Below are 25,720 nucleotides of genomic sequence, written 5' to 3' on the forward strand. Positions count from 1 at the left end.
CTTACTAGATTGAAGAAGTTTTGAAATGCCTGGAATTATCAGCAGCCTTCCGCTGATGATCTATGGTGCGCAAATACAAGCTCGAAAGACGGTCATGGTGTCGCTTGCGGAAGCGGCTCACCCAGTTGACACCAAGCTCTGTCCCTGCGATTTCCTCGGCGATATTCTTCAACATCTGAGGGTAGGCGGGATACCACGGTCGGTCAGCTTATTGACGTGCCCAATAAGAATCTCCTCCTGCGCGCTGGTGAGTTTCTGTCGCGAGTAAGAGTTCGCGTCGTGATTTGAGGCTGTTTTGCCTTTGAAGCGGCGCCACAGCGTGGATTTGTCGATATTGTATTTCCTCGCGGTCTCTGCATATTTAGGGCGATCTTGGGATTGCAGTTCTATAATTGCCTCTGCAATACGAGTGTTGTGGTCCATATCGCGTCAATCTGAAGAAGACGCGTCAGGTGTTGAAAATTGTTGCATGACCTAGTGCGTTGCATGACGCAGTGGGGTACGTTATATTTCACGGCGACTCAGAGAAGCGCCCTGACCGAGCACTGCGATGGCTAGGCATCTGGCTCGACAGCACCCTGTCGTTCAAGACACACGTGGAAAAGTGGACAGCCAAGGCACAGGTCGTGGCCTATCACTTGAAAAGTCTGGCAAACACCAAACATGGTCCTCTTCCCGGTGCCGTTCGCAGAGCCGTAAGAGCATGTATCGAACCGGTGCTGCTCCACGGCACCGAGGCATGGTACCCCGGATTAACCAGCCCGCGATGGACCCAGCCAGCAAAAGAAGGACCATCCGGGATACAGCAACTCATCCGAAAGATGAACAAGTCGCTTCACACATCCATCCGAGCCATCCTGCCTGTTTGGAGGACGACGCCGATCAATGCCCTCCATCGAGAGCGGCATTCCACCGGTGATACAACTGCTCGAGGGCGTCGCATGCGCTTCGCGGCCCGCCTCAAGTCTCTCGATGAAGCCCATCCGCTTGCGAAACGTACAGTCCGGCCCAAGCCCCTGTCATCCACAGGTCGATCAAACTGAAGTACCAGGTGCCGCGAGAAGGCTTCCGGACCCGACTTCGACGCAGTGACCAGCTGCTGCCTTGCAGCAGGCGGCCACTCCTCCCTCGCCGCTTCGGCGACGATCAGGCGCTGCCTCTGCAAACCGCCCCGAAAGACCAGTCAGCAGCGGATTTCCGCATTTGGCTCCGGTCAGTGCCACCACACACTCTGGTCGTCTACTCAGACGGATCGCTCTCCTCGGATGCAGCGGTCGGTTATGGCTATGCCATCCATCTGGATGGGCAAACCGTCCTAAGTGGCTGCGGCCGACTTGGGCCCGCTGAGGTTTTTGATGCAGAAGCGAAAGGCGCGCTCGAGGGCCTGCGCGCTGCCCTAAGCCTCCCACGATCGCAGAGGGTAGTCGTTTGTCTCGACAACATCGCGGCGGCAACATGCCTCAGAGGCATGCCGGCAGACTCCTCCCAGGATGTCTTCCTCGAGTTCCAGGCCCTGGCCACAGCACACGGTGCCACGGAGGTCCGCTGGATCCCCGGCCACACCAGCATCCCAGGCAACGAGCAGGCCGATGCCTTAGCGAAAGCAGGAACCTCTCAACCCGAGCCCGCAGGCGCTGTCCCGACACTGGCATATCTGCGCAGGGCTGCTAGGCAGCAGCCTAAAAGTGCATTTAAAGCCTGGTGGGAAGCCTCTGCACCCGAACAGTACAAGCCACTGCACCTGCCGACGACCGGCTGCCCCGGAGCTCAAACTCCCCGACCGCTACTCCACCACTTGCTTGCAGCCCGAACCCGTCACGGGGACTTTGCCGACTACCACGAGAGGTTCAACCACGACGATGCGCGACTGACGTGCTCATGTGGCCGACGAAAGAGCCAAACCATGTCTTTTATTGCCGAAAGATCGAGCCGCGGCATCGGATGAGGCTGACACCTCACCGACTGCAGCAGTCAATCGCGCAATAGGCAGAGACTTCGACAGATTCGTCAAGCTGGCGAAGGCGACCTCCTTCTTTGAATGGGCTTGCCCTCGCCACTAGGCGGCTGTATCATCTTTCCCTCACCTCTTTCCTTTGTTCAACTTCCCCCCGGATTCGGCCAGGCAGAGGGTGCTGCAACACCCTTTGCCCGGCCGGGTCAACTGAGGCTGCGCTCTGCAGTCTCCGACAACGGTCCCTTGAGACCAAAACTGAATGGCAATCTCACTGCCGCGCCTGTACGACCCGCTGACGGGCACCAGGTTCAACACGGAGCGCCTCAGAGCCGATGAAATGCTGGATGGTGGTTTGTTTACGTTTGCGAGGGGAAACTGTAGACAGCCCTAGCTCAGCACGTCCTGTGCCCCACCGGGACCTGAGCGGCCTCACGGCCGCTGGACGAAAAATACACATACATACATACATGTCGATCGTCCTGTACGAAAATTTCTGGGATATTGTCTCGGTCTCGGTCGCGCATGCTCACTTCGGTTCTTTTCGACTTGCTCTCTGAAGAAGTGCCTCAGTCGCTCTGCCTCGTCATCATCTAGGACCCCATCGCCAGATGCGAGTGAAACGTGCCACGAAAGACTCTCGGTTTTCTACCTCATGAGTGGAAGAATCTCCCTTCCATGAATAATCCGATAGAGTGCGTGGCGCTGCTGCTACACTGCGACCCAATTCGCAACGGCGAAGTCCATACTCTGAAGTACCAAATTGAGTTTCCCATTCACCCGCCTCATTTCGGCTATGAGATCGATAAGCAGAACGTTCGATTCGTCGCCGGCGGAGCTCTGGAGATCTTCTGCCCGATCGGGCGATACAGGTATTGTCGCATTCAGGATACGCATGATGAAACGCGCGATTGTTAAGCGACGAGATGGAACTTTCTAGATAGCATCACAAAGCAGCCTGGGTGGCAAGTGGCAAATTCGCCACCGCAAGGCAGTCACATTCCCTCAGGACTATAAGAAGACAGAACTTCTCACATTCAGTTTAGATAGACGACAATGAAAAAGATTGACTCCTACCCTCATTTTATTGCGAGAGGTATCGTCAGAGCCCTCATTTCCTGTTCACGAGTCGGTGAGGAAGACTTTGACCGCTGACTTGGGCGGCGCTGAGCTCCCGAAAGCGCTGAAAGCGGCCGAGTTCGCCAGAAAAAACGCTGGTTTTGCAATCGTATTGCTTGCAGACTGGACCATTAGCTAATCCCGCTTGCGAGGGCGCCATATGAGGCCCAACGGGACGGCTCGCCTTATCCTCATCTTGTTTTTGCCTCCAGAGACGGCCATTGCTCTTATTGCGCATGATATGGCGCTGGCTTCGTTAGTCACTTTTTGGAGAAATAACGACCCATCCCCCCTTAAAAGAGCCGAGAAAGCAAAAATACTTCGAACACCCGTTAAGTTGCCAAGGCAAGGGGCTTAACGGCTGAATATCCAGCCCGAAGGGTGAACATCGTATACCTGTAATTGAACTTTCCTAGGGGGGGACCCCCTAGAACCCCCCTCGCCTGCCGCGGGCAACATGCTGTTTAAACCGCTTCAACCTGCAGCCTAATAATCTCTCTACTGCTTCCTGACAGGCCCAATCTAACTACATACCGTATATCGAATCTCCCCCTTCCCGGTAGCTTATAGGAAGACGCCGTTTAGTCAAGGTAGAGTGGTGTATACGGTGGATTGGTCAGCTGTTGAGTCTGACGCCGTTGTTGGTCAGCGAGGCGCATCTTCATCCCTGCCTTGTAGTTAGCCGTGAACGCGGTACGTAGGAAACTCAGGCGTATAAACCTTCTGTCGGCGTGTACTTATAGAGGCTCTGGCGATCGAAAGGCGCCTCAAGGAGTAAGCCTTGCAGCGACGTAACCCGTGACACAGCAACATAGCTAATACCGGCCTGGAAGTCGCGTGTAGCGAGGTCAGTAACTATTTGATCCTTCGTTAGGCTCTGGCATTTGTGAACCGTGATAGCAAACGCCACCATCAGGGGAAACTGCGTGCGAGCGCAGGTCTCGTTGCCCACTAGAAATCACGCCTGACTGGCAGGATGGGTGAGATTTTCCTGCCTTCGTTAGTTGTTAGATATGGCGGTCCGTCGTAGCCATCAAAGTCCACCATAATAACGGCTGGGGGATCTTCCAATGGTTCGGCGCCTGTGTTCCAGCCGATATCGTATATAGTACCCTGGGCGCCGTTAACTAGGCCAGCTGGCTGCCATAGGTTAGTTGTGAGCATTACCCTGGCGCCCTTAGCAACAGGGAACTTGTTAGATAGATTGCCAGCATTGTCGCTTGGTGCCTGCCCCGCGCCTTTGCCCTGATTTTTTGCCTCCACCTGCATTGCCGGGGCGTTGAGATGCACCATATGCTCGTAATTGTATTCGTTGACCCTGGCCTTTGTAGAATACACCCGCAAAGCGGCCCCGAAGCTGTCAACCTCGCTCTGCGTTAGTTTGGCCTGTACCCGATTGCTAAGGAGGTTCCAGGACGGTATGGATAACTTGACTTCACGCAGTTCCTGCAACGCCTGACGGAACTGGGCCTGATCATCACCAGCCTGGCGCTGTGCCGTGGTCAGGAAGACGGTGCGGTCAAATAACCGGTAGGCCACCTGCCCTCTCCTTTCCAACGAAGACAGGCCGGTGCTAGTCGAATACAGGGGCTTCTGCCGGACTGGTGGCAACTGGAAGAAATCGCCCACAAGCAAGACGCTCACCCCACCAAAGAACTCGAGGTTACGCTGTGGAAAGGCCTGCCGCAGACGGGAATCGATCCGCGCGAGCTGCTCAAGCCCTAGCATGCTCTTTTCATCGATAACGAGGTATTTGACGTGCCGTAGGCGGGACTGAAGGGCGGCTGCGTCGGCTGGGGGAAGGTCGGTAAAAGTACCTCCTACCGGGAGGCGTAGCAACGAATGAATGGTACTGCCCTGTATCTGGTTACTCGCAACGCCTGTTGGCGCAACACGGCAAATAGGACTAGGATTCGGTAGGGCGGCTGCCTGGAGATGGGAGGAAAGCACCTTGATAAGGAATGACTTGCCTGTACCACCACCACCATCAACGTGAAGAAGGATTTGAGCAGGATTTTGCGCCTGGAAGTGACCCATAAATGTGTCATACACGAGCCGTTGTTGTGGGTTCAGCCGATCACGCCAGTGAGGCCAAGGACCTCCACATCGTTGGCCATAGGGTGGCTAGCGATTAGGTCTTTCCAGTAACCGTCTCGAAGTTCCGGATAAGTACCTACATGCCGTGTCCAGTCGTAATTGACGTCGATATCGCGGCGGCCAAGTAGGTCGAGACCTTCCTGGGTAAGGGGGTTGTCAGGTAAAAGAGCGGCGAGGCGAATCCAGTCTTCGTCATCAAATTCTTCCTCCACAGGCAGAGCCTCGTATTGATCCTCTTGAGGCTGTAATCGAGCCTCTTTTGGCCGGCCGTAATGGTCATCACCATGACTGTGGTGCTGCCAACAATAGGAGAAAGCCTCAACGTGAGAACTAAAAGCTGGCTGTCAAAGGTGAGGAGCTCATCAAGGCGGCGATGTGGGTGGTTTAATGTTAGCTTTACACGGCAGTAATCTGGCCACTGTTGTCCTTCTGGATCAACCTGATAGCGAGGAAAGTAAACCAACACACGAGGCCTGCCATTAACGTTGCCTGGCCGCCATTGCTTCCATGTGGAAGAGTCCCAGAGCGGAAATTCCAGTGTTTGAGGAAGGAAACGAAGGTCAGGTCCTTCAGGGCTTCCGGGCGTCGACCATACTTTTCGTAGACGTTGGGGGCCTCGTCAACCTCACCGCCGTCAATACGTAGGGAGCGGGAATGCCTGTCAGGATGACGGCAGTCAACGTACAGGCAGGTTCGTGAGCCCTCCTGTAACGGCAGGCCGAGGAGTAAGTGGCTAACCTCCTGCTTCGAGTAATCCCGCTCAGCAACTAGCTGATTCAGGAGCTTTGACGTGAAGGAAACCAGGGGGTTGTGGTCCTTGACCCGGGGCATCAGCGCCTTCCCAATCTGGGCAAAAGACTCGCTCTTCTTTTCCGACTTGGAGCAGTATTTGGCTGCGTAATCGATCACCTGCTGGAGGCTCGTGCAGGGCGAAACATCTGTATTGGCTAGCCATGAAACGGTGAGCAAGCGGTTGTAGTGGTTAATCTGACCATCGTTCCTCTCACCCTGAAGCTCCAGTGCTTGGAGTGAGGAGCCTTGTCAAGGGAGGCTAGTAGGCGCTGGTCGTGAGGAAATCCAAAGCGGCACTCTACCCGCTTGGTATGCTTATTGAGCTGCATACAGTAGTTGTTGCAGCGGTGGCGTTGCACGCGGTTGACTACCATGGATAGAAACTGAACGGTAAGTGGCTGCTGTAATAGATTGATGATCAGGGGATTCCCTTCCCCGGGCGCCTGTATTCGTTGAGGCTCTGGGTTGACAGCAGATACGTGATATCCCCAGATACGGGCAAATCGCTCCCGGGACTGATCATCGTCAGGATCCAAGTCTGGGTGGCCATTCAACCAATACAGGCCATGGTGGTGACTGGACCCCCTACCCTGCCACTCGTAGCGACCCCAAAAGTCCGTCAGGTTAAACTTCTGCTTCAGCACAATGGTTCTAAAAAGCGTATACCGCTTATGAAAGTGGTAAGCGGCGATGTGGGCGTTGTCTCGCAGTAGTTGCCGGGACAGGGCCATCCGGGCCGCCTCAGGAGCTGCTTGCCACTCGTTAAATCGAGGCATATGACGGTACAGGGACTCCCAGTGGTAATCAGCTGCACTTGCAGTAACGAAAAGGCCAGGCCTGCCTAGGTTATAGGCACATGCTTCCAATTCCTTCCTTTGTTTATACCAATACGGCCGGGTGCCCCCTGATTACCGCGGCTTGGCGCGTGATCGACTGGATCAGGGCCTGAGCCTCCGGCTCGTCAGGCTTAGCCATTGCTTCCTCTAGGTCAGCGCGTGTAAGGGCCTGATGGCGGCCGTCGCGTTGCTTGACGAAATAGCCGCTTCGTTTTCGGACCTGCGCACGTAAAAGCGTGTTGAGGGCGACGAAAGGCCATGTCTTACTCCTGCGAACCGAAGGCAATGGCATCCGGTGTTGAGCCTGCGCGCTAGGCGGCATATGCTCAACATCAGCCATACGCTCAGAGTCAGGGGCAAGATTAAGGAATCGGGACTGCAGGGCGTTTAGTTCGGTATCGGTAACCTGCAAATCAGGGATCGCTGATGCGTCGGCATCGAAGGATCCTCTTCTGAGGCCTCCTCAACAGGGCCTTGAGGTACCTCGCCGCCAGGTATGTCAGCCACTTGGCTGGCAACGGAATCAACTATGCTGCCGTCAAGAGGAAGCCGTTGCAGGCGATCCCGGCTCACGACGATATCGCGATAGCCCGGGTGGTGGCGCCGTAGGTAATGCAGCCAGGTCAACAGGCATGAACGGCGTACCCGGAAATCGCGAGCAAACTGCTGCTGGAAGCGAGGGTCGCCCTCCATATTTGGAGGCCGTAGGAGCACGATATCTAGCTCCTCCGGTAGCACTGGGAGCTCTTCAAATAGCCTACCAACGTTGCGAAGAAAGTGGACAACGTGGCCTCGATATTTATATTGAGCGCCACGCACTTGTAGGACCTTGACGTGTACGTGAATCCTAGCGATAAGCATCTCCTCAACCATCGTTAGATCGGGTAGATTGCCGGGGACTTCCCCAAAGTCAAGGTTATTTGTAGCGCTGAAGAAGTAGGGCTCGTCGGCGGCTTTCTTCCTGTCTCGACTAATGCAGCGGCTACAGATTCCCAAGCTGTTTCGCTTCATATCGAACCAACGCTCATGACAACGAAGGCAACTATGCATCTCATCGTCATTCAGAGCAGTATGGAACTCCCACACAAGGGCCTGATCTTCCTCACCAAGGGCAGGCAAGTTAAGGTCCCCGGTAAAAGGCGGATCAATACTCTGATCAAACTGTCGCTCTTGCGGCTGTGTGCCTTGACGTGTATAATGGCCGCGGCGATGACCCTGTAGCAAGAATGAAGGAGTGGTAGGAAGCGGTTCCTGTGGTATAGGAGTGCCTTGCACAACAGGAGCTGTAGGAGGAGTGTCTTGAATCGGTGTGCCCAGAACTACTGTTGGCAGGCTAAGGGTAGGAAGGATAGGGGAAGGTCCCTCTATAGCACTTGGGGTAGATGGCCCCAGCGGAGGTCTAGGCAGTATCAGTGCAGGAGCCAGGCCACGAAATAAAGCAGGCGTGGCAGGACGTTGTAGGCCGTTCACAGGCGCAGGCGTTGGCGCAGTCCGCCTTGGAGGCGTCAGGTTAGCTAGCGAATCCGTCCTCTTCGTCACTCTGCGTAGCGATGGCCTCGAGGCGATATTCCGCATTGCGGCAACGGCGACTCGCGATTCGGTTACCTGTTCCTTTCGGCGTGCCCTACAGCTAGCGCACTGACCTGTAAACTTCGTAGGGTCCTTGACGCTTCGAAATTCGACTTCGGGCTGGTCTTGCTTGCAGGTACGGCAGTTGCGGACTGCCTGGGGTATATCGTTCTCCATCTGACCGTATATATATCCACCTCTTACCCACCTAGACTGCTAGATATTGGTCGGGTAGGGAGGCTTTGCGAGGACTTACGTGGCTGCGCAACACACACCCGCAGGCGGTGCTAGCAGCTCACAAAACCGCCTCAAACATGCGCAAGGGTGTTGTCTGGCAGCCCAGATGTCCAATGCCGTGATGGATCTCGGTGGGGAGGTTGTCCTTGAGGTAGTTAGATCAAGTCTCAATGATTAGGGGGGAAACTGCACTGCTTGCCCGGAGACAGGGTAACCGGGGAATCTTGATAGCTAGGTCGGCCGCGGAGTGATATGTGAACCTAGATTTCGTCGCAAAATGGAAGTAGAAGCGTGCTTGAAACCAACAAATTGATTGCATTGAAAAGAAGAACTGAAAAGCTCTCCGGAAAGCTGGCTAGCTCGTTACCTAGTCAACGCTCAGGGGTTTGCGGGCTTTGCGGCAGGCCTTCATTTAGTAGCGTTATCAACCAACCACTCCCCGCACGAGTTGAGTACAGGGGAGGACCAATTAGCCAATCAGAAGAGGTTTTATGCCCTTCTTTCTGACTGAATAAACGCCCTTCGGGCTGAATAAAGAAGGGTGATTTCACCATCTGACGTCAGCTGTCGATCTGCCTTTCCCCATCACAAGAAAGGTCTTTGGTCTTCACGCGAGTCGCGTGTTGTGGAAGTGTCTATATACATACCTCATTATTATGGACTCGCATGGTACGAAAGCCCTTTTGAGTAATATCAAGAACTGTACAGACAGCCTTGGCCAAGCGAGCCGTGAACGATATGGCGCTTCGTCGGACGAACGACCTGCGCGTATGACAGCATACGTGGCCATGTTGTGCGAATTTGAAAATACGCCCCTCAAATACAACATCGCTGCGAGCGCGCTCTCGTGGCTGCTCCTTGCCGGCTACCTTGTCTTCCCGTCCACATTCGCCTCGCTCCGTAAGTCTTCAGTACTTGAAAAGGCGGGCGCCATCGGTCATTCGGTGGACAGTCTGGCGCGCGATGTGCCACTCACCGTCTTTGCTTCGCTCTTTTGCCTGTCCTCAACGATTGGGCTGCTATGGCTCTGGTGGAAGCTTCAGACAAATTACATTTGGGTCCAGCGACGCATCCTTCTGTAAGTCTAGAGTCATAAATAGCTTGATTTCAACTGAGGAGTTGCCTCTGATATCGCCCTTCCTCAATGTAGACCCATCCTGATGAACTCAGCTATGGACTCAGAATACGTGTCATATGGTTAAGGACCAACTTACAGGTCAAGTAGTTCTTTTTCATCGTCTCCGCGCACAAACTTTTGTCGATTTTCGATTCGAAGAAACAGTCCACGTCCCAACCGGTCCAATAAAGCGAGTAGAAGTAGGTATTTGCTCCATTCCAGTACTGTTTAAGGAAGCTAGGGTTCTTGGAGCTGAGAGGATCCCTCTCCTCCTGACAGAAAATACTAGCTAAGCGACCCTGCTCATAAGGGTCAACCTTTCCGCCTTTCTTTGAAGCTTTCTGTGCGATGCACAAAGGGCCTGACTCAAAGTCCGACGTGGGTTTAGACGCTGTTGACGATGTGGCCGAGATGCGGTTCGTGCTTCCACAAATCCTTGGAGGCTGCTCAGTATGGATGGTTTCGGACAGCACCGGAGAAGGCGTTAAAATGACTTTTGCACTCGCAAGTGACACTTTAACAGGCCCAGACTCAGGCTCGCTGGCTACTGTCACAGTCCGATTGGTTTCGATGTCTTTACTATTCGCTGTTGTCCTCAACGTCGAATTTTTGGAGCAAGCAGTCGACGATTGGTCTAGACGACGCGAGGAGGTCGAAAATGGCCCCATAGTTTCAGTACGTAACGTACTTTTGGCCCGTGTGTTAAGTGTCGTTGACGGCAACATTTCGAGATATGCCCTGCAACTAGTCGCGCTGCCTCCTGTGATTGCCTCTATGTTCCACGTCGCCGGTGGAAGGAGCGAAGAAACATAGGGAATCGTAACTGTTTGACCAGGAACGATCAAGCTTAACCGCTTTCCATCATTAAGCTTTGATATGCCCTCCACAGCAACACCGAGATGCTCTGCTGCATCGATCGCATACTGATATTTTTGGACTATCCACAAGCCCTCGCGCTCAGGTTTACACGCACTTACCACAGCGGCGCTGCCAAAAAGTAAAGATAGAATCATTTTGAAGAGCAAATGTACTACGAAGGTGGAGAGATTTGCGAACTCATCGTGCTTTTATAAATGCGTATACCAGCGGGCAGGATAGTTCGTGTTTGGATCAGTGCGGAGGCCGTTTGCGGAGGCGACAACTTGGCACTTCCCAGTAGTCTACGGCGTTCCAAGCACGCGAATACGGTACCTATTGAGCCTTAGTTTAGAGTTACTGCAGCAATTATACATACCAGCCAATTCGAGGGCCAAATATTGAGCACCGACAGCGTTTCATATTAGCTTAAGGCGGCAGCTGTTTCTGTCTTCAAACCACCTTGATAGTGTGAATGCAATAGAGTCACCCCGCGGCTCGCTTGAACCTTGACAAGGAATCAGCTCAAAGTAGCGGCACGTCCAAGCGTAATGGCCGGCAGCGTATCCATGGCTGAGCCAGAAGCGGTGGACATGACGGAATCAATCCTTCAGAAGGCCATTGAGGCATTCGACCACGTGATTTAGAAGATTGAAGAGGTACGGGTGCTTCTCATTTGAGCTGAAGAAGCTATGGGGAAGGAAACGGACAGAGCAGGCACATTTGAAGCAATGAGTAAGTTTGGAAGGGAGGTCTGGATGGCCTGCGCGAGCTATACAGTAGCAAGGGACTCCATATGAGGTGCAGGTTGAACCTCAATGGGTCAAGGACAACCGAGGCGAGGCGAAAAGGACAACGTGAGAAACGAGTGATGAGCTACAATATATCGGTGGCGGCCGTGGAATGGAGTTAGTAGCAGGGTTAGATGCGTGATATAAGCCTCGAGGACTCTTTCGAGAAGATCAAAGCGAGACATGAAGCATGAAGGATCTATGCTGTGCTAACCATTACTGTAAGGAAATGGAAGCACACGATGAATTATGGAACGGCTGCAGTCCACTTAGTAGCCCCGCAAAGGAACACATGCTTTTGCGGATGCCATCCCCAATTCATTGATAGCTTTCTCGTCTAACTCGACTCTGGCCGTGTCGTAGCTTGATACACCCACAAACTCCGACGGATAGTCGCGGCCTTCTGTAGCGTCATCGCGCAGCCTGGTCTTGACGCTCGAGCTGCTGCACTACGTAATGTGACACCCCAAAGAGAGTGATTCATTTCTGACGTCGTCGGTGGCTGCGTCGGCATTCTGTAACTTAACGATTTTCTTCCGGGACAGCGGGAAGCGCCTGTTGAGCATAATGAAGGTTGAAATTGGCCATTCGCATTTGTTCTAGGAACGGAAGCTACAGGACTCCCCAACAGTAACTAATGCAATGCAATGCAAGCGAGGTTGAGTAAGAGTCGCTGAATCTGGAATGACGAGGTTTAGAACGGCAATGTTTGATGGTTTGATATGGCAAGGTTTTATTTGGCATGGTTTGACGTGGCAAGGTTTGAGATGGCAAGGTTTGATGTGGCAAGGTTTGATGTGGCAAGGTTTGATGTGGCAAGGTTTGATGTGGCAAGGTTTGATGTGGCAAGGTTTGATGTGGCAAGGTTTGATGTGGCAAGGTTTGATGCGGCAAGGTTTGATGTGGCAAGGTTTGATGCGGCAAGGTTTGATGTGGCAAGGTTTGATGCGGCAAGGTTTGATGTGGACTGAACCCAACTGGTGCATTCGCGCTAATTCCAGAAGCTATTTAAGGTTACGTAGCGCCGGCTGCTACAAGTCTCGGGTTTCAGGAACCCTTCCCCCCGACTTTGACCACAATCCTTTCACTGAGCACCGGAGGCCGGTTGATGGCCCACCTTCCGCTTCCCTTACCGTCTCAAAAGCATTAACTGGGCTCAACCCTCGTAGCGGATTACTTATTCGAAGTCTCAGCTTCTTCCAGAGCGAAGTTCCTCGATTGCAGACGACCTATAAGCTTCCACTGCAGCGAGTGTCTGGGCGGGGGTTCAATCCAATGCCACGAGAATGGCGGCCTGTTCAGCGGCGAGGAGGCAAGGGGAAAAGGCTAACGTTGGTGATTGCTGAAAAACTTAAATCTGACGAGAATGCATTACTACGTCGAATTCAAGGTGCGAGCCACAAATTTGTCATGAAACTTTACGAGCTCGTTGAAAAGTTTCCACACGAGGACTTGGACGCCATCTTTTCCGCCCTAGACAGGGCTCGTCTGGAACGAAAACGGGGTAAATCAGGGCCCAAGGATACATGGACGCCGATAGACTGCGGGCAAGCCGAGCAAGTTCTCCTGCAAGACGCCTCGCCAGAGCGCTACGACCTCACCTACAAAACCCTTCGGGTGCTTCAAAATATTGGCCTGGTAAAAACCATGACAGTCAATGTCGATACGGCTGGGTGGGATGGAGAGCCACACCCTAATGACACAGCTATCATCGTCCTGGTGCTAAATATCGACAACCAAAAGGCCCTAACAGTCATCAACCGAGATCGAAGCTTTGCAACCATCTACGGATCAGGATCAGTGGCGAACTACAACATTGCGGGAACGGTCAAAGAGTTTTGCTTAAGCTATCTTTCGCTCCAACCCGATATCTCATTCGACTCTTTACCCTGCCACCAACCTAACGACGGCCCGAATGATCCTGGCCGTACTTGCGACTGTAGGAACGAGGCTGCTCGCGATCTTTATCTTGCTGTTAGTGGTTTGCGTAGCGTCCTAGGCATGACCATCACGGCATGCATTAATACCTCTGCTTGGTCTCGTCTCTTTTCAACCCTGCTGACGTCGCGCGATGAGGACGGTCAACGAGGGCAGATGTCGGACGAGATCTACCCCGCCAATCTACTCGATCACTTCGAGGAGCTTGGTCAAGGGATCTTCAAGGTTGCACGCCCAGACTTACCCGCGTTTAGCTGCCAATCGCGTATAGAGCGCCGCGACACTAAAGCTCTCCTTCCGCTGCAGTCGGAAAATACCTGGGCTATTGCGATCATTAGCAGCGGCCACGCAGCCGTCATCACCAGCGCCTCGACAGAGTCTATGCGAAATGAGATCCTAGACAAGGCCCGGCATAGCATCGAACGTTACCCGTGCTTTCGGGGTGCGACACTGAGCGAGATAGCACACCCCCCCTTGACCGAAGACTTCAACCTCTGTCTCCTCCTTGAAGCTTTTTCCATTGCCATGAACGTTGAGATACAGGCTCCGATTGATCAAAACCTTTGGCGGGGATTTTTTTCACCACTTGACAATACCGCTCAGAGGCGAACGCAATGCCCTGCAGCTACAGCGTCCTCTTCGCCCGGCAAAGACACGACACGTCGTGTGGGTCGGCATTCCAGCTGGCGACGGAAGCATCCGGGAAAACTCGTTCATCCACGTCCGTGTTTGCTTTAAAGACCTGGAACTCTTCAACGACCACTGTTCTCCATTTCAGTCAGTTTCCGAACACGTGGTGAAAGATCTCGAAGCCAGACTTGGATCTTCTTTCATTGAGTACGATAGTAACGGTGTGGCGTTCATACACCAGTCAGTCTTGATGATGCTCTTTGCTGTCCACATATCTTCCGCAACCGTCGATTTCTGCAACTGGAAGCTGGATGAACAGAACTTGATACATACGGTGCAAAATTCCAGCTGCGATGAAGTTCTTGTATATGTATCCGACACGAGCTGCGACACATCTGGCCTAGTGAGAAGGCTCTACGACACCACTGATTACTTGGAGGCTGTGATGGGTAATATGCGAGTCTACCCAAGCAAAACGGAACTGTCCTGGTGCCGGAATAAGGTAGGCGACGTCAGGGTAATGGACGACATCGCTGCGAAGCTGCAGACCTGGCGACCAAGGACGTGCTTCGGAAGGGGCCACTGTGCACTCCGTGATGTGGAGAGCGGTCTTATGGTCTTGAAGAGAAACTACAGCTGCGCTGGGGTTCACGTTCATGTTGTCCCTGTCACACAACGCGGGAAGCTGCTATGCACGGCTCCGACGCAAGATCGAATGGCTAGGCGCACCAAGCCTACGAAACGCGCTCAACGTTCGGGTGTGCGAGAACAAGGTATATTCTATTTCCATCAGGAATTTGTTCCGACATTTAGGAACATTGGCGAGTTCAGGGTCATGGTGTGCGGGGGACAAGTGCTCGCTGCCTTCAGAACAAAAGAAGATTGGGATGCGCGTGCCAAGCCGATGGCTCTGCGGCAACTCCAACTCAGCGACTTCAACTGGCACTCCCAGGACGATGAAACTGCCAGAAAGCAGAAGCGAGATGAGCTCTTGGATTTCGTACTGGAAACCGACACTCAGATTCGTCAATTAAAGGGCGAGAGGTTCGAGACTGTACATGTTGGAGCGCGATACGATTGTGGAATATCACCGGATGGTCATTTCTTCGTCAGCGAGCTGACACGTTTCACATTTGCGGACACTTTCTCGGGGGAGTTGGCGCCCCCGTACGATCAGATAATTGGACCGCTGGCGCGAATGATTGCTCGGGTGCTCTTGGCGTAAGGGTTTTGCATTGTTATTGAGCAATAGGTAGACGATGCATCGGAGCCGCAAGGGAATGATAATATACATGCGCGTATATATGTATTTGTTTCTAAAAGCTCCGTTTCTTTTCGAAGCGCGCTGGCGCCGATGAGCATCGGCATGCGCACACTCTACCGCCTTCCAGTATTATCGTCCTCTCGAGGATATCCGAACCCGGCATCTTAAGTCAGAATCAGGCTATACTTCTCTAAATACTCCTTGGACTGCCTTGGCAATAGCTTTGTTGCTCGTTCAGGCAACTCCAACGTAGTGTTAAACTTGCAACTAGGCAAAGGTATGTCGTCGGACAGGGAGTGTTTTGGTGAAGCAGGCAGCCCCGACATGCAGACCTACCCACCCACTGTACCCGCAAACGCAACTTTCCCCCCACGACCGTGTGGCTTATGACTCGGAGTGGTCTGTCTGGCACCTTGCCCTTCTTACGCACATGTGGGTCACTTTGCCAGTACGTTAGAACAGCGGCGTTGTTCTTCTGCTGGATTTTCTCCTCGGGTTCCCAAGTTTCTGTGCCATCTCCCACTGGCAAGAGAGCTGAAAGCTCCGAAGGGAGCTGTTCTTGCCGCTTCGATACACGCGATGACCGACGATCGTATCGAGCTTTGGTCCAGCTTTGTCGGTTGGGGAGTAGTATTCGGTATCACGTAAGTGGTAGTCATCGCACTCGCTCCGCCACCTACTTCTCACTGTCCTTTCGACATACCATTTCGCTCGGGACGCAGGATACCCGACATTTTGCACGAGAAACTTGGATTGACCGTCGTCGCGAAGATCGTGTCCCACAACCAGAATGGCATGGGGGACACCATCCTCATCTGTCGCTAGCGGGCGCTTCCACAACTCTCGTCCCACCTCTTTTTTTGGTCTGTCGTAGAGCTTCCACCCCTCACCCCCGCAACCCCAGTACGTGCACACTGCAGCAGAGGCCGCCCTCTGAACGACAGACTCGCGTATCCAATAAGATTTGCTGTCCCGCAGGAGGCAGTACAGCTCAAAATATGGAGTGACTTCTTCGTTGACTTCGGGTTTCCGGTGGCTCTTGATGTACTGCAGATTCTCATTCAAATCGTCGATCTGGAGTTTGGAGTGTTCTGTTGAACCGTCGCTGACGTTTGAACCCTGGTCTGGAGTTCCTTTAGCGCCGCGAGTAAGTGGCTCGTCGGAGAATATAGGGGTTGCACCTTCGCCGCCACTGAGATTTTCGGTATCGGATACCTCGTATTTGGACTTTTTCTGCCTCTTGCTGGCTCGTCCGTGGGGGCTGTCGTCCTGCTGAGATCTTTGAAACTTCGATAGCGCCGAATCCCCAGCTTCTCGGCATTTTGCATCGTCACAATCGACACCGCTTCCAAAGTCGTTGTCACTGTCGCTTTTATTGCGTCGGTTTCTGCGAAGCGATGCTTTTGGCGTGCTTTGGCCGGTGAGTGGAATTCGGCTCGCACGAGCTTGGCTGGCTCCGGTCGTTGTTGTGCTGCCGGTGCGGACTTTTGGATGCATGCTTTTGTTTCTCGCCATCATTCTAGGGTCTGTCGTGGGAGCTCTAACTGTCGGCGTGTTCTTGAGCGTTGCCTTGGTTCTTTTGCTCAGAAACAATGAATTTTCGTCTGGCGGGGACAGCTTAGACCGGCTGGAATGCGGCTCCGTGGCTGTACTGTAACGAATAACCGCAAGAGATCTAGCATGCGTCCCACGGTCCGTCTCGGTCCTCTTCCCCCTTCCACTTTAGCGTTGATGCGCTATTGGCTGCCGTTGGCTGCCGGCCCCATGTAACCTTGGCCCCCTGGCTCCCATCTACACACGCGGAAATGGCCTGTTTTGACTTTGGACTTTCTGCCGAGCTCTCCACTTTCCTTGCTAATTGGTTTGGAGCTGGAGGGTCTTCACAGCGCGCTGCATATGAGAGCGGATTTTGCCCGCGCTGCCGATGAAGTGTGGCGTGGCCAAACCGATGCAGAGTGCCCAATCCTAGCCACGGGTCTGCAGGTTGAGGTAGCACTAGGTGTGCAGGGCTGTCGGGGCCCAATTATGGCTACGAGATACGAATAGGAAGCGGTTCCGCTGCTTGTCTCCACATTTGACTCCAGTGATCAGCGGGCCAAGAGAAGTGACACCCCCTCTTCGGGCCTTGCCATCCCTTTGAGTGCGCGAAGGCCGGTCTGAGGTTACCGGGCCCATATTAAGTCGAGACATATGCCTAAGCAAACTCTTGCTACTGATTGCTGCATTTGCTGGGATTAAGAAGTACTTGTTAAGCTGACGGTACCTAGTGTTTAGTGAGATTCGCGAGAGATACCAAGTATAGCTGCTATATGGTATGTTCATTGGCTAACATCCCTTTAAGTGACCTTCGACCGGCCTTCGCGCACTCAAAGGGATAGGGCGGGCTGACAGGGTAATTAGCGTCATGCGCCAACCTGACGTGACTCAATTCAGGGCTGCAGATATAATCGTAGGCTTTAACCGTGCCGTACCTTCCTCTCTCCACCTTCTGCTCCACTTTCTCTCGTCCCCTGCAGAAACCTGTTTTTCCCCTATAAGTGCAAAATATGGTCCAGGACGAGGAAGGCGGCGGCAATAAAGAGTGCGTTTCCCCGTTCCGCTTTGGTTATTCATGGCTCGTGATTGGTGAGCCCTATCGTTGCATTGTTGGTCTGCTGTGCTGCTAATGGATCATCGCAGCCGTTGGTGGGCTCCACTTTAACCTACTGGGATGCACTAGCGTATCACAGAGGATGGACCAGACGGGAGGAACGTCATCTGGCTATGGAAGCTGAGTGCGATCGATAAGAACTAGCGTAGGATTTTGAGAGTGACAGGTCAGTCTGCAGGTCCAGGCAGCATGCAAAACACATGTCTGTAGGTTAGTTGGTTCCCACCAACTGGAGCAACACGTACATACATTCGATGCGTAGCACGTGAATGCGGCTCGCTGTGCCTCCCTTCCTCGCTCCACCTCTTATTGCGAAGCGGCAGTTGGGGCAGTATTACTCGTCTTCGCTTATCGATATGGAAGCCAAATAGCTCACGACTGTCGCCCGGTTCTAGTTCAAAATACGACATGCTCACATGTAGACGCAGTCTTCGCCGAAACGGGAACCATGCGCCTCGTATATGCGTATGACTCGTTACTAGTTGCAAGGCCGCAACAAACCAAGAACCAACAACCGGCCTTTAAGACCAATCGGAGGTGTCCCGCCCTGTAGGGCCTTCACTGCCTACCTAACCATTATCCTTCAGCACGAGCGTGCATTTCCATAACCTGCTGCTATAGGTGTTAATAATGCCACTGCCTACCAATCAAGCCTGAGCAGCTGCGTCTCGGGCTTGCTATGGTGTCGTGCAGCCGTACAATTCAACTACCTACCGATTATTTCGAGCGCCGTTTTTGATCAAGTGTCATGAAAGCATCAATGGATAGGGTTCTGCCGTAAGAGATGAATGTACGGCTCACTGTTGTTGGATACTTACCTGTGATTGTCGAGGGTTTAAAAATGGGCCACTACAGTTTTACCCTACTTAAGCAGCCTGGTGTGACGAGTGAGTCTGCGTGCATCTCGTGCAACAATTTCTAGGTTCTCGGGATCTGTTGGAGATGAAGTGTGACTGTTGGTCGAGAAGCATTGAGGAGGGGGCAGAACGGTATCAAGAGAGAAACAGTGTTGGAGCTGCTGATGTAGGTGTCGAGTACTTATAGGCGTCGGCTGGAGACGTTTGATCTCTTCATCTCTTCTACTCTGTTCACTTATAACGATGTCAGACGCCTATCAGTATCAAGTACAGCAGAGTGCTGTGGCGGATAACTCGCAAGATTGCAGTTTGCTCCCGCAGCAGTATCCGGCCTTGCAACGCCCTCCCTACCCTTACCCCCGTCAGTATATAAACCACGTTCCACAACAGCACTCTGAACTCCCTGTTCAACAGCAGCACTCTGAGTCCCCTGCTCAACAGCATCCTTCATTTCTGCCGCCAGGCATTATGCAAGCTTTCACCTCTAGCCTTCAGTACGTATTCTACCTTGCGTGAGTATGTCAATCGCTGATGGGCCTACGTAGAGGTCAAGCTGGGATCCCTGGTAGCCAGCTTCAGTGCACGGATTCTCTTGGCATCATGGCTGGGGATGAAACCAACTTCTCGAATATAACACGTACCCACTTCCATGGCGAACATAGCAACGATTGGAACATTTACCACACCGACAATATCGATAACGACGGAGCGCTAGGCTCAGCGATGTGTGATCAGCGGGAAAATGATCGGCTAGGCCAACGAGGCTTATTTGAACAAAGGCACCACTCGCTCCCTTGGCCTCATCAACAGTTTTTATCTGGTGAATACCTAATCGAGGCCAAGAGCCCCGATATTTTGGCTCGCCAAGGCCAGCGAAAAAGTCCACGTAAAGGACGTCGCCGTCGGAAGCGAGTAGGGCTGATATTTGAAGATTTTGAAGTCGAATCGGCCTCGGGACCCTTGAATTGAATGAAGCCGAATCGGGTAAGGTCTTCAAATTCGACGAATCAAAAATCAGGAGTCTTCATTCAATTCATTCATAAAAATTGTGAATGAATGGCGATATGGTCGAAACGTAAGGCGAAAAAATTATCACCCGCTTCGCGGCCAAGGGACATACAGGAGGAAAGGGTCAATACCCGAAGCCACCCACCAAGGGCCTCTTCCTGTTCTTCCTCGGCAGGCTCACATACACATCAATAAACAAGCTGCTTTGACCCCATCATTAGGGTTTGCCCGCGCGGACACGGTAACTTCGAGTTCGGCCGCGCTTGTGATGACGCTCTGCGTATTTAAAAGTCTGTTGTGCGTGTTTCAGTTGGATTCCACCGTCCACACTCCACTGGCAAAATCCTAGTCCCGCGCCGCCCGCGTCTGGCGGGGGCGTCGCTGGGGAAATCGAGGCGAAGGACGGCAGTTAGGGCGTCCATATATTGTGGTATAACGACCCTAACAGTGCCTGATACGCCACCGTTTCAGCAATCTTGCCACCCTATACGGAGTATTAAAAAACACCATGAAGCTCATGAACAGTGCCATTTTATAATGCACATGATTTAAATGTAGTGCCGCTCGAATGTTCTGGATTTTCTCGTTCGGATGATATAACCTCGATAGTTACATGTCGTTAACATTTGCTCAAGAAATGCCACATCATCTTGAAGGCAATCAATGGATAGCCCATTTTTTGGTTGGAATACTACATTTCAAGCACATATTAAGCTCGGCAACCCATATTCTGGATATATAATATAATAATTATACCGCTGTACAGCCCCCAGCAAGCTGATTCGAAAAACGCGTTCAGATCCCTCAACATCTCAATACTGCGCGAACAATTGGAAGTGACACGAATCGAGTCAGCTCGCGATTTGGAGGCTGTTAGTGTAGGAATGTATCTATCTAGTGGTGTGACCAACCATGGTTGGCACGTGACCCGTACGGTCACGTGTGCGGCTGAGGGCAGCGTGCCCCCTTTCTCCACGCTGGCCTCTGCCTCCTTAGATAGAGAATCAAGACGAATACAACATCAGGTTAACCCTAGTACCGTCTCATTGCAGCAGCTGCCGCAGGTGCCTACCACACTGATCAGTGACCGGCCCACGCCCGTCACAGACAGCTAAGTAGAAGAGACAAATTCCTCAACCTTCGAAGGTGCTATAGTCCGCGTCACTTTACTGTGGCCCTGAGTAGCGCTCAGAAGAAGGTTATTTGTGCTAAGAACAAGGAATCTCCCGCTGGTTTGCCCAGCCGCGCGAGAGTCCTTCCAACTGTTGATTACGATCGCCCGCTAGTTTGCCTAGCCGTGAGCACCGGAATCGACAGGCGACCACATCGCAAACAACTAGTAAGAACGTTCGACCCTTGACGTTAAGTAGCAAGATCCCCGTCAGTTCAGTCTGGCCGCGAACGACCTACTTAGTACGCGACGCTCGACCTCCTATTAGCGACAACTCGTATACGAAGAGACCAATACGAACCCCACATCGTCTCATTCATTTGATCACGATAGCCCCGACCGCCCGAGCTATGTCCCCAGAAGCCCAGCTCGAAGAAATATGCGACCAGATGCAGGCACTAGACATCCAAGCATCCGCATTCCGACAAATTAATATCGACCTTTGGGACAACGATATCACACACGACGAAAAGGACAAGATCGCAGTAACGACATATGTGGCAAAGTTCATATTCATCGTTCAATCTGGCAGTGATCAAGGATACGACCTCCTTGGTTACTTCCAACAGCATTTTGAAGAATGGACCGAAGACACATGGGACCGCGCCCGAATGAATACAAGAGAGCCCTCAGGAAACTACTAAGGAAAAGAGGTATCTACACAGGTTCACAAAGGGGAAATTCGCAACACAATTTCTCATATTACAAACTATCGAGAACCCACAAACCTGGCCAGAGCAGGAGTTTACGGAGATGGTGTTTGATGAGAGGACTGCTGCCTTCAGGAGGCAGACAGCATTACTAGGATCAAATGCTTCCACTAATCCCCATCCGTCTCAACCTCCTTCACCATCAGTTACGCCCTTAGCAGCACCTCATCAAGGTCTTAACGAACCACAACCTATTAAGACCCTAACGAGCCCTCCTAACGCACCTACTCCTGCTCCGACTATCCAAGATAAACCTGCTCCGACCTCTCTTACTATTCATCCGACTTCCTACCGCTTCCAGAACCCCGATCTCGTCTCAACCTTTCACCAACCCCATCCCCGAACACTTATCCGGCCCTGCAACCTTTGGAGAATACATGAAACTCCCCCCGGATAACATCCCGAACGCTATCGTCGATAGCGACATCCAGCAGAAGTTTATGAAGACCTGGAACAAAGATCGGAACTACACAGGAGAGCCGTACGATCTCCTTGATGATAAGCTCCGCCTCTTCTTAAGCAACTGCTCTCATATCCAAGTGAAACCGTCACAATTTCACGCACTCTTTCCCGGATCCTTGATGGAAGAGCCCAAAGATTCTATCTTGATAAGATCACATGGGCTACGACGTTCCGACAAGCGTATGATATCTTCAAACAACACTTTGACACGGAAGTCAACCATGTCCACTACCATACTGACTGGACAACAATAACCTTTAACTCCATCCGTGCCCAAGATGCTTCGAAGACCCCACGAAGTGCTTCAAACCCTCTTTGATAAGCTTCAGCTCTGCCAACGAGCCCTTGGCAGGAGTACGCAGGAGACCTTCTACTGCGTACAACGCTTATGAAAGCATGCCGTGGAGTACCCGAACTCCAATACGCTCTTTTCAAACCCGCCGATAACGTCGAGCACCTTCTTGCAGATCTTCGTGCATCCGTTGAAACCCATCTTGCCCTCATAACAACTTCTCAATTTCCCCTTGACTTTGCTGGATCATTCGATCATAACGATCCACACCATCAGTACTACCTCGACCGTCGATACAATAACAACCGCTCTCGAGGTAGATACGGATATTCAGGTCAACGACCCAGCCGCGGATACAGACAAAGCTACAACCGTGGAAACTACCGGCCTCAAAGCCGTAGTAACTACAATCATAGCTACAGTAACCGAAACTGGACGAAGAAGTGTTTTGTTTGTGGACAAGAAGGCTGTTGGTCAACTAAACACTCTACGGATGAACGGCAAAGGCCAAGGACCAACATATCACTCAATGTCACTTCATAGGTGTACAACTCACGGACATCGGAGGCTATATTCTAGACTACGAAGGTCATGAGATGAGCAGCTTTGATGACACTGAAGATACATGGGAAGAACATGACAATAGCACCAACGATCACCCGGAACAATGGCAAGCAAGCCAAATGCTCTGTCAACAGGCATTCAATCATTTGATCACAGGAGAAGACGTCTATCAGACGGATCAAACCGTTGTTCCAGCCTCGCAATTTATTATTGAAGATCGCTATTCAAGGGATAGATTCCAAGGTATCATGATCGACACAGGTGCAGCAACATTTTCCACAGCAGGATACTCTCAGTACATCGCCCTACAACGAGAAGACCCTTCTGTAGCTCTCGACAGCTCCACATCCGGCCAGGCCTCCATCAAATTCGGCAACAGCGACGCCATCCACTCCTCGGCACAGTCGCCCTTAACACACCCTCGGAAGGATCACGTTCCACGTCCTTCAAACCCCAACTCCCTTTTGCTCTGCCTTGCTGATATGGACCGGCTTGGTATCTATTTCAACAACATCACAGATACCATCAATTGTACTAATCATTGTACTAATCGCCCTACAAGCATTCCAGTCGTACGCAAATGGGGACATCCCTGGTTCTTCCTTACGAAAGATGAAGAGTCCATCTCGTTTCTTACGGAAACAGAGATTCGTACACTTCACCGACGCTTTGGACACCCAGCAGTCCCTAGGCTCCATCACCTCTTGAAGCAAGCCGGGCACAGTGACGTCTCGATAGACACATTAGAGACTATCTCTAAGTTCTGTCACCACTGTCAAATGCACTCACAAGCCCCACGCCGCTTCAAGTTCACCCTTAACGATGATCAAGAGTTCAACTACGAAATCATCGTTGATGTGATGCACCTAGGAACACCACAACGCCCTGTTCTACACGTTGTGGACTCAGCTACTGCTTTCAAGGAGCCAGATTTTTACCGTCAATGTCAGCTAAAGATACATGGGAGACCCTCCGGACCCTCTGGATCGACACGTATCTTGGACCTCCTGATACCCTCCGTCATGATGCAGGAACTAACTTTGCTTCTCTCGAATTCCGGAACGAAGCAAAGATTATGGGAATCAAATGCTCTCAAGTACCTGTTGAGACGCATTGGTCCATTGGAAAGATTGAACGCTATCACGCACCCTTCGACGCGCCTTTAACATCCTCCATGCTGAGATTGGCCACACCACTTCCGCCGAAACAGTCCTTCAAATGGCTGTTAAAGCAATCAATGATACGGCAGGACCTGACGGTCTTGTGCCTACGTTGCTTGTTTTCGGCGCATACCCTCGCGTATCTACAGACCCTGCCCCTTCCGCTTCCACCCTCAAAAGATCGGAAGCTATGCAGAAAGCGATGAAAATGCTCCGCCAACTCTCGGCAGAAAGACGAGTTAAGGATGCCCTCCATGCACGCAACGGCCCGAGCACGACAGAAGTGCTATCCCTCCCGCTGCAAAGTGAAGTTCGCGTTTAGATGAAAGACGGTTGGCAAGGACCCTTCAAGATTGCATCGATTGATAGCCATAACATCACCATTGACACAGTCAACGGCCCCAAGTCTTTCGATCGACCCTTGTACAACCGTATCTGCGTGATGATACCACTCTTTCCGACCCTACACACGACACAGACCCTCAGGCATTCGTTCAGATCTTAATGAACAACCGGCTCAAGACCCCGTTAAGACCCTAACGGCCCTGCCTGCCCGACCCGAACCCCCCCCCCCCGCAAGAGAGGACGCCCACCAGGATCAAAGAACAAGCCAAAGGATTTGATCATGATGGCCCAAGCCGTAGACCAGAGCTTCTTGACCCAAAAGGAGGAAGATGCACAAGCGCTTTTCCTCAAGCTACGGTCTGATGGCATAATCACCTCTCCTGGTGACCCTTCGAAGAATCCGATAACAAAGAGATTACTGACCTCGTTGGCCGCGGTGTATTCCAATTTGAACGATACGATCAAATGACTCATGGAAACTATAGAATCTTTCGCTCTCGAATGGTTCGTGAAGTCAAAGGAATCAACACTAAGCCCTACGAAAAGTCTCGACTTGTTATTCAAGGACATAACGACTTTGAGAAGACCACCCTCCTGACGCAATCTCCGACAATTCAACGCGTTAGCCAGAGACTCATCCTCGCTATTGCCCCCGGACTTCTTCAAAACTACGGCATAACCCTCTCCCTCCGTGATATCACTCAGGCATACCCGCAATCCCAGACCAAGCTTTCCCGGACCATTCTTACGTATTTGCCCACGGAACTACAAGGCAAATACCCTAACGGAACAATTATTCGTGTTATTAAGCCCCTGTACGGTATCGCAGAAGCCGGAGTCCATTGGTTCCGCACATATCAGCAGCATCACCTCGAAAAGCTGGATATGTCTACCTCCACCTATGACTCCTGCCTACTGATTTCGAATACTGGCCCTGACACGCTCGGTATTGTTGGAATGCAAACTGATGACACCCTCATCCTTGGAACGAACAACTTTTCTACCCGTGAAGAAGAAGAGCTACAAAGGCAGAATTTCGTTCCAAGCCCAAGACTGACATCACATACGGAACAACGGTTGACTTTAATGGTGCAAGACTGACGTTGCTGAATAATAACCCCTTAAGAAAGGATCCTTTACTTCAACAGAAGGGACAAGCAGCAAAATGACCACCATTGACCCTAAAGCAATTGATCGTCACCAGCGCTACGTTGAGGAACGAGCGCGAGCCTCATACATTGCTTCAATTGCTCAACCGGAAGCTTCTTTCGATGTTTCAGTCGCAGCCCAAGTACAGACCCTGAG

General features: G+C 52.1%; 6 protein-coding genes across 6 annotated transcripts; 4 read left to right on the top strand and 2 right to left on the bottom strand.

Annotated features, from left to right (window-relative positions):
- Positions 1-941: 941 nt before the first annotated feature.
- HRG_11177 (Endonuclease/exonuclease/phosphatase) lies at positions 942-1,945 on the top strand (the record flags this gene model as incomplete). The annotated part of the gene is made up of 4 exons (XM_044869647.1): positions 942-1,001; positions 1,046-1,382; positions 1,479-1,529; positions 1,599-1,945. The coding sequence occupies 4 exons, from the start codon at positions 942-944 to the stop codon at positions 1,943-1,945; spliced, it is 795 nt and encodes a 264-aa protein (XP_044715200.1).
- A 1,706-nt stretch (positions 1,946-3,651) lies between these two features.
- Positions 3,652-4,798, bottom strand: HRG_11178 (ATP-dependent DNA helicase PIF1; the record flags this gene model as incomplete). The annotated part of the gene is made up of 6 exons (XM_044869648.1): positions 3,652-3,737; positions 3,791-3,947; positions 4,040-4,134; positions 4,183-4,333; positions 4,388-4,456; positions 4,505-4,798. The coding sequence occupies 6 exons, from the start codon at positions 4,796-4,798 to the stop codon at positions 3,652-3,654; spliced, it is 852 nt and encodes a 283-aa protein (XP_044715201.1).
- Positions 4,799-12,774: 7,976 nt separating this feature from the next.
- On the top strand, positions 12,775-15,157 carry HRG_11179 (uncharacterized protein; the record flags this gene model as incomplete). The annotated part of the gene is made up of 3 exons (XM_044869649.1): positions 12,775-13,191; positions 13,441-13,833; positions 13,928-15,157. 3 exons carry the CDS (start codon positions 12,775-12,777, stop codon positions 15,155-15,157), a joined length of 2,040 nt encoding a protein of 679 aa, XP_044715202.1.
- Positions 15,158-15,649: 492 nt separating this feature from the next.
- HRG_11180 (uncharacterized protein) lies at positions 15,650-16,693 on the bottom strand (the record flags this gene model as incomplete). The annotated part of the gene is made up of 1 exon (XM_044869650.1): positions 15,650-16,693. The coding sequence occupies one exon, from the start codon at positions 16,691-16,693 to the stop codon at positions 15,650-15,652; it is 1,044 nt and encodes a 347-aa protein (XP_044715203.1).
- A 4,539-nt stretch (positions 16,694-21,232) lies between these two features.
- On the top strand, positions 21,233-21,526 carry HRG_11181 (uncharacterized protein; the record flags this gene model as incomplete). The annotated part of the gene is made up of 1 exon (XM_044869651.1): positions 21,233-21,526. One exon carries the CDS (start codon positions 21,233-21,235, stop codon positions 21,524-21,526), a length of 294 nt encoding a protein of 97 aa, XP_044715204.1.
- Positions 21,527-24,880: 3,354 nt separating this feature from the next.
- HRG_11182 (reverse transcriptase (RNA-dependent DNA polymerase) domain-containing protein) lies at positions 24,881-25,516 on the top strand (the record flags this gene model as incomplete). The annotated part of the gene is made up of 1 exon (XM_044869652.1): positions 24,881-25,516. One exon carries the CDS (start codon positions 24,881-24,883, stop codon positions 25,514-25,516), a length of 636 nt encoding a protein of 211 aa, XP_044715205.1.
- Between the last annotated feature and the right edge of the window lie 204 nt (positions 25,517-25,720).

The sequence above is a fragment of the Hirsutella rhossiliensis genome, assembly GCF_020360975.1.
Source record: "Hirsutella rhossiliensis strain HR02 chromosome Unknown scaffold00019, whole genome shotgun sequence".
Classification (NCBI taxonomy): Eukaryota; Fungi; Ascomycota; class Sordariomycetes; order Hypocreales; family Ophiocordycipitaceae; genus Hirsutella; species Hirsutella rhossiliensis.